The 14,191-nt window shown below is 43.1% G+C and overlaps 2 protein-coding genes across 2 annotated transcripts; both read right to left on the bottom strand.

The window, feature by feature from the left end:
* Nucleotides 1–1,772: 1,772 nt before the first annotated feature.
* Nucleotides 1,773–3,302, bottom strand: LOC148098482 (uncharacterized). The gene has a single exon (XM_087852492.1). The coding sequence runs from the start codon at nt 3,300–3,302 to the stop codon at nt 1,794–1,796; it is 1,509 nt and encodes a 502-aa protein (XP_087708618.1). The 3' UTR covers nt 1,773–1,793.
* Nucleotides 3,303–7,663: 4,361 nt separating this feature from the next.
* pnrc1 (proline-rich nuclear receptor coactivator 1) lies at nt 7,664–13,368 on the bottom strand. Its single transcript, XM_006793532.2, has 2 exons — nt 12,744–13,368; nt 7,664–9,429 (listed from the first exon to the last, which is right to left on the bottom strand). The coding sequence occupies exons 1-2, from the start codon at nt 13,068–13,070 to the stop codon at nt 8,959–8,961; spliced, it is 798 nt and encodes a 265-aa protein (XP_006793595.2). The 5' UTR covers nt 13,071–13,368; the 3' UTR covers nt 7,664–8,958.
* Between the last annotated feature and the right edge of the window lie 823 nt (nt 13,369–14,191).

Here is a 14,191-nt window from a genome sequence, read left to right as displayed (position 1 = left end):
CAGAACATGGTGGTTTCTCAACAGGGGAAGGAAGTGTCTCAGTGCTAGAAATGCTGCTAGCAATTCTAGCCAATTTATGTGAGCACCCCTCTGTTGTGAGTCCCAGCTGCCGCTCACTGCTCTGCCCTCGTGAGTGGCACCCCAGCCCGTGAGACTCGCGTCCGTGGTCACCACCTTTCTGGCTGTGACAGCCCCCAGTGACACCCCCTGAGAGAGAAATGTGGGATTTCTCCAACAGTGGAGTGCTGCAGCGCAGTCTGCTGTCACTCTGATATAGCGGTAAGTATGGCGCTTTCGATTCAGTCTCAGTGATGCAACCCATCGCTGAAATTCCCTCATATGCAGTCTGCCTAGTGGAATGACTGCCAGTGAAGACGCCATTAATCCCAGCATCTGCAGGCATTTTCTGAATGGGAGATATCTTCCCAACTGAAAAATGCCGGCATGTGATAGCATTTTTTTTACTCTGTCCACAGAGAGACACGCTCTGTATGAGGCGGAGTTTATGGCCTGAGCTGGCTGCAGGACACTCTTTTGGTAGTTTATGGTGAAACCCAGAGCCATCAGATGATCCACTTCTTTTTCTCCTCGCACCGTCTTTGCATGGTGGCAACGGCGAAGGCTTTTTTGGGTGAAGCGAGCGCAGTGTTCGCATATACCCGGTGTGGAAATAGCTGCTTGGGCGTGTGCTCTCTTCCCATTATTTCGGACTCTGATAGCAGCAGCCAATCGTCTATGTATGTTGCTATGCGGATGCCCCGCCTCTTCAGTGGGGCTATGGCTGCCTCTGTGCATTTCACAAATACCCGAGGGCTCAGTGAGAGACCAAACGGCAGGACCTGGTACTCGTACATTCTGCCCTGAAACGCAAAGCGCAGGAATTTTCTGTGAGGTGGGTAAATAGGGATGTGAAAGTATGCGTCCTTCAGGTCTATTGATGTAAACCAATCGCCTGGGCGCACTACATGCAGCAGAGTGGTGGTCGTCAACATCCTGAATTTGTATGACCTCAGATGCTGATTCAGAGCCCGTAGGTCCAGTATCGGACGCAGTCCCCCTCCCTTCTTGGGCACGAGAAAATACTTTGAGTAAAAGCCGCATTGGCTGGGGTATTTCTCGTACTGCTCCCTTTGATAGCAAGGTAGTTATTTCTTCTTGAAGGATCCGGGCTGATTCGCCTTTTGCAAGAGAGAAAATCACTTTGTGAAATCTGGGAGGGGTGGTTGCGAATTGCAAACGATAGCCTCGCTCCAATGTCCTCACAACCCATTCTGGCGCAGCGAGAGCTCGCCATCTCCCTATTCTTGCTGACAGCGGCCCCAAAGACAGGCACTCCACAGTAGACGGAGCTCTGGCTCCCTCTTGTGGCGGAAACTGGTCCTTTGGGCCAGACCCGACTGCGCATGCGCGGGCGGCCCGCGCTTGACCAGCGCTTATGGGGCCGGACAGCAGTGAGGGAATCAACCCCGGTGGTGTCTGGGTGCGTGGGGGCATTATGTTTTTCAACATATTTTCTGTGTTTTTCACACATTTTTCCCGTGCCCTTGGCGACATGCCTGGATGCAACGGGTGAGTTTTTAATAAACAGTGTGCTTTGTGAGACAGACATGCTTGATTCAGCTGAACAGTGTCTCGCCGTCTCTTTGTTGAAATGCGCTCTGTGGGATCCAACTCGAGTCCCAGGCGCTGAAAGGTGGAGGCAGAACACACTTCTCCGAATGGGCTCCGGAACTGAGCCCTGGAGTGAACTCGGAGCCCGGGCTGGTCCGGCTCCGATCTCCCCGTGGGGGATGTTAGGCAGTCCGCTTCTTCTTGCGGTCCGACTGCTTGGCTGGTGGTGGGGCACCCTGAGCGGCAGCAGGCGGGACGTGTTTCCTGGGCCAGTGGGTCTTAGGGTTCTGCGATCCTAGGGGACCCTGGGCCGCGACCTGCGGGGCTGGGCGGCGAGGGATTTTAAACGTCGGCACGCCGGCTGGACGGCTGGTGACCTGAGCGAACGTGCGGCGACTGGGTGGAGGCGCAGCCTGGGTCTTCCTAGGGAGACACAGCTGCAGGGCCTCTCCCTCTTTCTTTTTCTCCTCGCACCGTCTTTGCATGGTGGCAACGGCGGTCCCGAAAAGCCCAGCGGGGTCGATGCTTTCGTCCAGAATGTCACGTTTTTCTCTGTCCGAAAACCCCGACAAGTTCAGCCATCTTGCCCTCTCCTGTAGGACGATGATGCTGAGGGCTCTGCCCGCCGCTTGTACTGCTGCTCTAGTGAGGTGGAGACACTGGTCCGTAACTACGCCCAGCTCTTCCCACAGCTCGCTAGCATCCGGGTTCGCAGCAGCCTGGTCCTGGAGCTCCGCCGAGTAGGCTAGCAGGAGCGATGAGGCGTTCAATGCCCTCGCGGTGGTGGCAACTGATTTATACGCCTTGTCAGCCAGGGAGGACTGCAGGCGTTCGGCCTTGGAGGGCAGGGACGGACCAAATGACATGGAAAGTTTCTGGTTCGGGTGGAGATGGGAAGCCACCAGATTCTCCACTGTGGGAATTTGGTAGATGCCCTTCTCTTTCATTCCAGCGCAGTCAAACGCCGCCGCTCTCTGCACGGGGTTGGGTGACGAAAATGGCTTTGCCCAGCAGCGTGTGACCTCGTCCACGCATTCGGGGAAAAGCGGCAGTACCTGCTTAGTAGTGCGCTTTGCTACGGGGAGCCTTTTACCCTCGTATCGTGAGGTGGAGGTCTCCGTTGTCACCGCGGGCCATGGGATTGCCAGCTTTTCAGCTGCCCGTTTTGCAACGTCAAATAGCTCCATGCCGCGGGACTGTGTGCCGGGGTTATCACAATCGGCCCCTTGTGTCGCAGAATTCCGACCAGAGGGGGCAAAGAAAACGTCGTCATCCTCGTCCGAGACGAGATGTTCCGACGCTCCCTCAGAGGATTCGCTGAGTGGCTTGTCATTAGCCTCGAGAGAATCAAACATAGCTTCGCAGCTGACCTCGGCATCATCCACCAGCGGGAGGACGATATCCATCTCGTCGCCCCAGCTGGTGCCTGGTGTGGCGGACTCAGTGTGCTCCATCGGTGGGCCGACTGGAGGCAGCATTGGGTCCTTCTTCGACAAGCTAGCCTGGCGGGCTAGCCTTCGGCGAAGGCTTTTTTGGGTGAAGCGAGCGCAGTGTTCGCATATACCCGGTGTGGAAATAGCTGCTTGGGCGTGTTGCAGCCCGAGGCACATCACACACGCGTCATGTGTATCTGAACCTGAGATTTTGCAACCGCAGGGGCAAATTCTGGGCAGCGGTTTGCAGTCTGCCATATTAAGGAAGCTTGGTGTAGCTAGCTTGGAATGGCTGGACGGCTAACACTGATCTTTTTTTTTTCTCTTTTCTTCTCTCGGTCGGGTAGCTATGGTGAGCTAGTATGACCTAGCTAGTGTGGTGGCTAGCGCTTGCGCTACTTGGCTTGGTGACCGTGTGTAGCAAAGACAGATAGCTTGGTCAGCTAACTGTTGTGCTAGATGCGTGGTGGCAGCTAACACACTCTCCGACCTGACTCTGTGGTGAAGAGCAGGCGACTCGAAACGCGAGCCGTGCTAGCGCCCGGTGACCAAGGTGTTAGCTTGCTCGTGTGGACAGTTAAGCTAGCACTCACGTTCACAGTCAGGAGAGACGAGGTTTCTAAGAAGCGAGAAGAGGAAATTGAATGACGGGTGACGCTGCGTCACACCCTTTTATAGGGAGGAGGGTGGCCCCTCCCTGACGCAAGCGTCACGACTGCCAGCCAATACTGGCTGGAGTAATGATATGGAGGCTTCTGAGGACAACGCTGAGAGAGCGTTCCCCATAGTGAGACACCGAAACGAATGTTTGAAAGAGAACTTATACTTTAAGTACATACCAGCGATACAACCATAAACAGAAGATGTGGACAGTGTTTTCTCCAACAGGACACCATAAACTGTGTGCCGATTAGTGATGTGCGGATCGATCCTGAAATATCAATTTCTCCGATACCAATCATTTATAAACCAATTCTCACATTAAAATATTGATATTTTAGTAATTTAGAGTAAATTTGTAGTTCATCATTAACAGGAACACAGTGGAAAGAAACTATAACATTCGGATTGTCTACATTCAAAGGAACTACTTCCTCTTCCGCCTTTCAGTCATGTCCGAAATACAGCTGTATAAATGTGTCGCAGCCCCTTGGCGTGCGCACTCACAACAATGGCTGAGCGTAATTGGAGTCTTGTGGGGACTTATTTTACCTCCACAAACAGCTGAGCCGTGGTTTGTGATACATGTGGCAAAAAAGTGCTCCAAGAGTGAGGTGTTGTGGCCATACTAGGGAGACATTCAAAAGGGCTGTTGGGGGGGGGAATAAATACATTTTACAAGGTTAATTTATCGGATAAAATATGTTAAATGTCACCGTTATTAATGGCCGGCCCGGAAACAGTGGTGGTGTCCAAATTCAGAGGCTGCTTCCACCTGAGGACCCGGCCTTCGCGGTCTAAAGAAAGCCGGGTAGTACGTCACGAGCTCCCTCGGTGGAGTGAAACTCTGCTGTCTGCTCCTTGCTATCTAAAATATAACCGGGCGCTGTTTAACCCGAGTAGCGAAAGACCGTGGGGGTTTGAAGACGATGTGTCGATTGGCTCAGATATTTGAAGTTTACACAGCTACATTCTCACCTGAAAATATGCTAAAAGTTATTTTGCGACCCAGAAAGAGAAATAAGAGTAATATTAAAACTAAGTAGCTGCCGTCATTGTTGGAAACTGGAATTGGCTGGGCCACGCTATGAATTCTGCAATAGGCTTTTTCAATTTTGTTGTCCAGGTGGAAAATCGGGAGAAATTCGGGAATGGTGGCTCCGGGAGATTTTCGGGAGAGGCACTGAAATTCAGGATTCTCACGGAAAAATCAGGAGGGTTGGCATGTATGGTTGTGGCAACATCACTAACCTTGTCAAACACCTCAGAGTAAATCATATCACAGAATATGACAAGCGTGTGTTGAGGCGAACTGAAGAGGAGGAGAGGGACAGGTGCTGCTAGGGCGAGACAGACGTCTCTCACGGAGTCCTTTAGTGCTGCAGGCAGGCAAGGTGTTCAAATAGCGCACAACTTCAGTTTTTTATTTCTATATGATGAACTCTGCATTATTAAGTGATAACAAGTAATCTGATGTCCTGTAATCATTATGACGCTATAATTTGAGATACAATAAATAAAATAAGTTTTTGTACAAAGTATCGGTATCGGATCAGTATCGTTGATACCACCCTGAATATTACTTGGTATCAGATCGGAAAGAAAATCAGTGGTATCGCACATCACTAGTGCCGATATGTTTCCCTTCTTTTTGCTTACTCGCTTTTCTTGACTGAGCCGACTTCCTGTTCAATAAAGGTTTTCAAAGTTTTTCTAAAGTGCATTACTTGGAGCAACCACGGATGGTGCTGCAAACACATAATGAATAATAAACTGACTCAGAATGATATTTTAGTGATACAACATTTCACAACTTTTAGTGATAACAGAACAGTATCACTTTTGGTCCCAATGAATAGTAATACTGCTCACTGGCGTTTTTCTTTCTTTCTTTTTTTTGCTCTTTAGATAGATAAATAAATAAATAAATATACATATAAAACATTGCATTTATTAATTATTTGAGTTAATAAAACATTAAAACTTATATGAATTCAGTTTTCATATTTTGAAAGTATTTGCAAATGTCTAGGCCAAGTAAAATCACAATGCCATGCAATGATAACACAAGCTCTGCTTAATTATTTTAGGAGGATTTTTTCTTTCTTTCACAAGAACAGAAATTTGTTCAAAATAACTAGTAAGGTTCAGCTGTCTGATCAAGTTTGAATCACATCAGCAGGATGAATGCATTTAAATCCCTGTGAGATGCATCAGATTTAATATTACTATTGATATTAATTAATATTAGTCACCTGCAGTTAGTCACGGGACTGAGGATTTATAAAGAGTTTACTAGGGGTAGGATGTGGCCTACTTTAAAAATTGTTAACTTCTTAAATGAGTCTGGATGTAGGGATATTTGGAAGGATTTGTTACATTGGTAAAATGGGCAAAATGTGAGATTTTGTATCGTATTTTCACCAGCGCACATCCCAGTATCCTTCTGAATTCATAAAAGGAATGAAGTCAAGTATGGTCTGCAGATTATGACTGCCCTTAGTCATATGCAGACTTTTTAATTTTCATGTCATACTGTAATGTATTATGTTAACACCATCAGTCAGTGTCTTTTATTCTATTGCTGGACTAATATTCATTGAAATAGGAACTAAAGGGCAGAAGTGTGCTTCCTTGCAGCCTTGGCTGGTAAGTTCACACTTCAACCTCGTCTCGAAATATGGTTGTTTATTACTCCAAAAACCACACACAGTGACTAAAACTAATGTGTGTGTGAATATGATAAAATATTTATAGTTAAATGAGTAATGATGATGTGATAGTTCCTTATTCTGGTAAAAGTTGCCACAATAGTCTTGCAATTTCCCTTATGTCCCATTTCCACAAAAATAACTCCACCTGTAATGAATACTCAAACAATATAGTAGGGGTTACCAATTTTTTAATTGCATTTTAAATTTTTGATATGAAAGACTTTATAAAATAATGCCTTTTATTCTCAAATTGTGGCATGGACATAAATTTTTATGCTTATTCTCATAAATGGAATGAAATGATTTTAAAACACTGCAATAAAATGGGCAGTTTTTCTTGCTACATTAATACAATTTTCCATTCAAGCGACGTCACAGAGGTCAAAGAAAAAGATCCAGCAACTGCCTGCATCCATGAAAATTATTTAAGTTAAAAAAGTGAGAAAAAAAAACCCTTATGGTACATAATCATAAGATGACCTGTATTAACTTTAACACATACTTCACTCCTGGTAAACAATCATGTGTGTAAGAAACACAAATACAGGTAAGAGGTACATGGCATGAGCATGTGAGTGAAAATCAAGTCCCCTTTAGGAAAAAAAAAAATCATACAAAAAGTCATACAAAAAGAAAGAAAAAAACTTGACTATGTCCAAGTGAGTCTTAAAGATCTGTAAAAAGTTAAAGTGTGGAGACATTGTGATGTGTGTGTACAACAGCGATTTCTCGTTTATGTCCTTGCTTTCACTGAAAAAGCTAAACTTTAAAAATAAATCTCTTTTCAACTTACTTTATTCTTTTTTTCTATTCAGCAAATAACACATAGCACACAAACATTGCTGTGACTCTGTTCTCTCCTCATTTAGACATCCTCACTTACTGCATGTTTACCTGCCTCTATTACCACATAATAGCACAAATCAATCATTCCCAGTGTCCGAGGCAGCAGGAATGACCAATTCATCCATGGATAAAATGTCTGATAGTAGCTCAACATCCAATTTACAATTTTCCAAATTCAAAAGCGAAACAATAAAATGTCTTTAGAAGATTTCAGGAGGTAGAAACAACAAATGCTTCGGGATTTTTTTTTTTTCAATATAGTGACTTCAAAACAAATTATTTAATCAACTCACTCTAATCCTGGCATTTCATATAAAAATGAGGACAGCTGAGTTACTGATTCATTATAACAAAATTTTACATCACTGATTGTCAAAAAAAAAAAAAAAAAAAAAAAAAAAAGGACTGAAAATTGTTATTTTAATTTTACTGCCATGAAGTCCCTGAAACATTAATGTGTAGACGTACTTCAGATACTGTTTTGTAAACATTTGTTTTCTGGTGTGGGGATAAAAAAAAAATTAAGAAGAACAAAAAAGAAAAAAGGCTAAGTGCTCGGTGGACACAAAGAAAAAGCAAACTTAAAGTGTACACACTTTTTATATCAGTGCAATAAATTTAAAAAAAAGAAAAGAAAAGAAAAAGCACTTGGTGTGGATGCAGGATACTGGCTTTCTGCAGCAGCTGGTTTGTGCGACTTTTCACATTGTCGTCATTATCTTGCTTTCACTGAGGCTTCAACAGCCCCGTCAGCATCACAGTCCCTGATTTGACTCTCGACTCTCCACCAGCTGGACCCGTGTTGAGGGAAGGGAAAAAACTTCAGCTAGCAGCTGTAACTTAAGGTCATGCCTTTTCTTTTTTCCCCCCATTTTTGATTAGTCCACTTTCCAAGCCTTTTGAAAGGTACACAGCCAGAACGTGGAAGTCCTCTCCTGTGCTCTAAGCTGGCTGGTGAATTCATCAAAGTGGCTGGTCAAGCTTTGGGACATCAAAACAAGGTGTCCTGCCCTTCCTGATTGCGCTTACTGATTTACACTGAAAACAGTCTCTTACATCCACTGTGCCTCTTGCTGATGACGCTGTAACAAAGTGCCTCAGTTTGCAGGGGGACTATTTTTTTATCTTTTCTGGAAAAACCTCAGTAACAAAACTAGAATCTCAGTTAAAATAACAAGAAAAATATACACAAATGTGTGTTTACAATAGATTATGTACATTTACACAAGTGCTTTAAAAAGTCAAACACATGGCTGCCATTTCCAAAGTGTTCACAAGGAAAGTGCCGTCATCACTTTGCATGACGTAAACATCAGACACTGATTGTTTTGCTGCTGGAGGCGACTTCAGATCACTTTTGCACAATCTCACTAACTGAGAGACAAAAAACCTTTCAGTCATTCATCAGCTTACCAGAAGTCAGGAAGTATCTGATAAACATCTGACATACACAGCATGTCAGTCAGATTTCCAGCAACAACACAACGTGTACAAAATGTTCACAAATGCAGGCAGCATGTTGGCTAATGGGAAATTGTACTACAGTGAATGAAACTCCCTACATTGTATTGCAGTGTGTTAAAAGGGCCAAACTACATTTAACTTTCCATTTTAATTTTCCAATTGTGGGTATTAAAGGTTAATCGCATATCAGACACTATAGGTCAGCTCTGATTTGAAACTCCAAATTGTGGTCATGATGCATCCTGAACCTTCAGCAGTGACTTCAAATGAACAGTCATTTGCTCCCGGCTTTGGTTGCTCTTAATAGGCTCATCTTCTCCGACCCAGTGGCTGGGCGGTTTCGGTAAGACACTGGGTGAGGGTGGCTCACTGAACTTAGCTCCAGCATAGACCTTCTCACCATCTTTGAGGTATTCAGGTGCAGCTTCAGCAGGCAGTGCATTCACAATCTTTATATTGTTGGAGGGGTGGAGGGGCTTTTTCTGCTCTTGAGCCTGATGGACGGAGGTGGGTTTATTCGGTGTGCTGTTATCTTTCTTCTTTGTGGGGTGAGCCGCGCCAGGTGTTTGGCTCTGCTTGGGCTTGTGGCTCCTGGTGTTCACATTATGGTTGGTCTGATCATGCTTAGGTAGGCTGCGATTAGCTTGACCCCCTGGTTGTGCAGCCCCTCGCTCCAATCTGCCACCTTTAAATTTCAGCAGCTGCAAAACACAAAGTTTTAAATAAAACTGGATTAATATTCATTGAAATTTAAACTAAAGGGCAGACGTCTGCTTCTTTGCAGCCTTGGCTAGTAACTGACACTTCACCCTCTTGTCTAAATATGGTCATTTATTACTCCAAAACACACACGCACATCTCAGTGACCAAAATGTTAACACTGTGGTTAACTGATGTCATCGTGATGTCACAGTGGCTGTCTTATTAATTATAGTGTAGGGACCACAGTAGGGGATGTTTTTGACCTTACAAACAAACATTTCCAGAGTGAGGTTGCTTGTAAAATGTGGGTTAAATGCATAGTTGAAAGCTCAAAATATCAGCATAGATGCGTTTAGATAAAATCTTGGGTTTTAAAGGTTCTTTCGCCATCTTGGCTCAAGCTAAACAAAAACAAGAATTTAGAGATGTGATGAATAGGAAATAAGGGCAACATGGCTAACCATTTAATCACTTTTGCCCCCCCTCCAATCAGCCTTAGGAGCCAAAATTATCACTTCATTTAAATAGCATTTAATCAATTACTGAATGCTACAATCATAAAATCTGAAAACTAGGGCTGCACGATTAATCGTTAGAAAATCGCGATCTCAATTCATACTTGACAACTTGACAATCAAATGACAACAATTTATAAAAAAAAAAATAAATAAATAAAAGACGACGGCGATTGTACCGCATTTTGATCCGGGACGTAATCTGCATGAAAACAAGCGCTCACTCTTCCTGCTCAACAAATGACAAGGGCGGAGCTGGCTGCTAAAATTGGCAGGGAAAAAAACAACGGAGAGCACGTCAGGGATGACGAGAAAGTGACTGGAGAAAATCCGTCCCGGTCAACCACCCAAACATCAATAACGGGAACCTTATACAGCGCTTCCCTATACCCGTCGAACTCCTGCAGACACAAAGAAATTACGAAGGCTATTACTTATCACCTGACCAAAGATATGGCTCCCATCAACACTGTGCAAAACGAGGGATTTAGGAAAATGATCAACACCCTAGACAAACGCTACACAGTGCCGTCCCGCAACTATTTTTCTATTGTTGCACTACCTGCTCGACACTGCTCTATACACGCAGTGTCGAGCAACGGTGGAGATGGAATGTAAAGCAGTTCAACATTTTGCGGCAACGACAAAATGTGAGACATTTGTTGTTTTTATGTTTATTTATTGTTTTTATGTTCAGTCTCAACTGTTACGAAGTTGATGTGCAGTTAATAAGCGCAATAAATATTTATACTGGAAAAGAAAATCGTGAGAGAATCGTGATCTCAATTCTAAGCAAAAAAATAGTGATTCTCATTTTATGCAAAATAGTGCAGCCCTACTGGAAACATTTGGCTTTGAAAACAAAATACAGTGGAACCCCGACTTACGAAATAAATTCGTTCCAGAGGGTCTTTCATAAGTCAAAATTTTCGTAAGTCGAAGCACCTTTTTCCATCGCCTTTTGAGTGAGGCGATGCTGGCTGAAGACGAAGTTCTTGGTGGAGGAGGAGGTGGCGGAGGTTGAAGAAAGCATACATGTGCATGCATACATACGTGTACATGTACATAACATTATGGAATTTAATTTAATTTTTTAAAATTTTCTATTTTATCTATTTCGTTACGCGGGAATTTTGCCGTACCACGGGCAGAAATATTGTCGTTAAGTGCCTTCGTAACTTGAATTTTTTGTTAAATGGGGTCTTCCTAAGCCGGGGTTCCACTGCAATGCATAAAAAAAATGTCGCACATTATCATCTTTTAGGTTTATGTGGTAAAGCTGATGTCAAAAAGTTGCTCATTTCTACCACCGGTATTTACACATCAACATTATGAGTCATTTGGACTCATCTGTGTGTACAATTATAACTTTTCTGCTTGAACAGATTTCTCTCACAGCTGCTGAGACAAACACACAGCCTGTAGTTTAGGTTTCACTTTTGGAGAAACGGACTTATTCGTTGACGCTTCAAACCTCCCTCATTTGTTATTATCTTCTGTGCTTGCATATCCAAATTCCCATCTGTTTATGCAGGCATGGTAATGTCTAAAGGAACGAATTTATTGACACCAATGCTTTGCATAAAAATCCAGTTGTTGACTGTTACAGACTCCTGATTTTTTTTTTTTTTTTTTTTGGGGGGGGGGGGGGTTTACATTTCACTATCAGAGTATAACCACAGTGTAGAAACAGAGTTTATACCAAAAAAAAAAAAAAAAAAGGAAAAGAAAAACAAAAGACTCGGGTGTGTTGAAGACCCGCTGCCAGTTAGATGATGTCATTGTTTCATAATAACCTGTAAAGCTTGGGGGCGTAGTATTGCGATAGACTGAACAGTTTCATACTTGTTTTCACCCACCCCGTCAAATCGCACACACAGCAACACCTTGTTTTCTGATATTCTTAAACATGCAGGTTTTCTCCTGACTCAAAACAAGCCATTTAACCACAACTGATCCGCTTTGATAGTTTGTGTTACTATAAGTAACAGAAACAATTTAGCTTGAGTAAGACGAAAGATCCAGTTTGAAGGAAAATGTGATTAAAACTGTTGCTAATACAGTCCAGGTGATTTTCCTTTGGTGGAGGACCAAACAAAGCTTAGGCAGGCACCAAACATTTTTAATAAGCAGGAACAACATTGCACATTTATAATAACGCCAACAAGTCCGTCTGTTAAAGTAATACACTTCCTATACCAAAAACATGTGTTCATTGTCTTTTTTGTGGACTCTCCCTTCTTCATTTATCTGACAGACAAGCCTGACATCCATGCGTAATTGGGAACATTTTTTGAGAGGAACAAAGACTCGACTCACGTCACCTTCAGGAGAAAGAGTGGTAACTGCGTCAGTTAAAAACGCCTCAGGCACAACAACTGGGTTTCAGCCCAATAAGTTTTGTATGGGTATCTTTACGTGTACTTTTACATGAGTCTGCATGTACTTTAATACTATACTAATATATACTTTAATATACACATGGCTGCAGACACTGAATTTTCATTAAATGTTTGGATTATAAAATATAATGAAGAACCAACTTTACCAAATTTAACAGTATGCCAGAGAGAGAAAGAAATGCATATCCGCACTTGTAACAAACCTTAAAATAAAATATATTAAGGCTTATTAGACGTTTTGTACTTTCTGAAGGCAACCGATATGATCATACACTTTGTGGATCATAGTTTATTTTCCCATTATGGTTTTAATGGCCTTTGTTCAACTTGAAACAGGTTTACTTGTCAGTTCAGCACCAAGCCCGTGCAGAGCTGCAGTGCAGCTATAATCTGTACCTCTTTCCTGGCTCCATGTTTGAGGGGATGGAGGGTGAGCACGGTCTCACCGGGCTCGGTTCCGCCCTGAGATGCGGGTCTGTGACCAGTCGAGGCCGTCAGGGTGTTGTTGTTGTGGTGGTCCGACAGGCGGCTGTTGGGGCAGTTTCTCGGGGGTTTGTGGTGATGCAGCGGCGCTGCGTTCCGCAGCTTCCTTCCGCCTTTCTTCAGCAAAACCTGCTTCGTTTTGTTCGTCACATCGCTGCTGGAAATCAGCGATATCGGGTTGTTATTTTCGACATTGCCGATGTTGGCTTCATCGCCATATGCGGTAGATCCGTCCAACATGTCTCTGAAGTGGCGAAAACATAAACAGGCTGTCTAATTCCTCCGTGGATGTTGTTTTAGCTAACAACGTCACAGGCTAACAGTTAGCTACCAATTAGCTAAGTGGATAATTCGCTTTCCTTTTTTCGAGCTGCCCTCACACAGAAAACAAATACTTAACGAATTTAACGTTAAAGTATATCAACGGAAGCTCCCGTGTGGAAACTTAAAAGGTTTTTTTTTTTTAGTTATTGCTGCCGCTAAACAATGGATGGCGCGTCGTGCAAAATGAGCCTGTCAAAGCAGAAGTGGCAGAGAGCTTAAGTTACCCATAATAAAATACGTCACTTCCGGTAGAACCTTTCAAAACAAACGATTGACTGTGCATCCGTCAAAGTACAGAAGGGCATTCAGACTCAAACGAGAATTTCTGCGAGAAAGACTTGATTTTTGACCCTTAACGTATACACCCCCACCCTAAATTATTAAATTATTAATAATGAAATGATGAAATTAATATTTTAACCAAAAATTCTAATAACATTGGTAACCCATATAAAATACAATATTAATGAAATAATTAAGTATCAGCGTTTAATAACACTTGGAGGAAAAGTCAGAACGGTAGAAATCATAACATAAGGTAACATGGAGTGCAGATATTGGTATATTTTGGAGAAAATCTTCTTAACTTCCGGTATTTGTCTGTTGAACTGGATGTTTTGCTACTTCCGGGGTCCGTGTTTCCAGTAAGGGGCGTGTCAGACCGCATCCTGCCAGTGACGTTTTATTCTGAGTTCCTCTGTTTTTTTTATTTGGTTATTTCTTTCAAAGGCGGAGCATTAATGTAATATAAGAAAAGCAAAATAAATAATTTCATCTGCAGTGGGCAGGGCTTATGTTGCCAGTGCAGTTAGTAGGCTGTTTGTTGTTATCATGTGACAGACTAAAAACAGACCTGTAGAAACCTGCACCCTGCTCTGATGTTCCTGGGGGATGTCTGACTTGAAGTTTCCTTCTTCCTGAAATTTAGACATCAAAGATTAATTTCTCTCCAATGTCATTAAAATCTTCTCTGTATCACTGTGTTTGAAATACTATGGATGAAGACACATATTAATTTATTAATTTATATAACCCCT

The sequence above is a fragment of the Neolamprologus brichardi genome, chromosome 15, assembly GCF_056152115.1.
Source record: "Neolamprologus brichardi isolate AB-2024 chromosome 15, ASM5615211v1, whole genome shotgun sequence".
Classification (NCBI taxonomy): domain Eukaryota; kingdom Metazoa; phylum Chordata; class Actinopteri; order Cichliformes; family Cichlidae; genus Neolamprologus; species Neolamprologus brichardi.
Note: the sequence above shows the minus strand (reverse complement) of the source record. Positions and strands in the feature narration are given on the sequence as shown.

What these genes read in the sequence shown, in the direction of transcription:
- LOC148098482 (XM_087852492.1), bottom strand. Translation starts at nt 3,302, where the DNA reads ATGGCAGACTGCAAACCGCTGCCCAGAATTTGCCCCTGCGGTTGCAAA.
- pnrc1 (XM_006793532.2), bottom strand. Translation starts at nt 13,070, where the DNA reads ATGTTGGACGGATCTACCGCATATGGCGATGAAGCCAACATCGGCAAT. An exon ending in AACATGGAGCCAGGAAAGAG is followed by an intron (nt 9,430 to 12,743) that starts GTACAGATTATA and finishes TGTGTTTTGCAG; the next exon opens with CTGCTGAAATTTAAAGGTGG.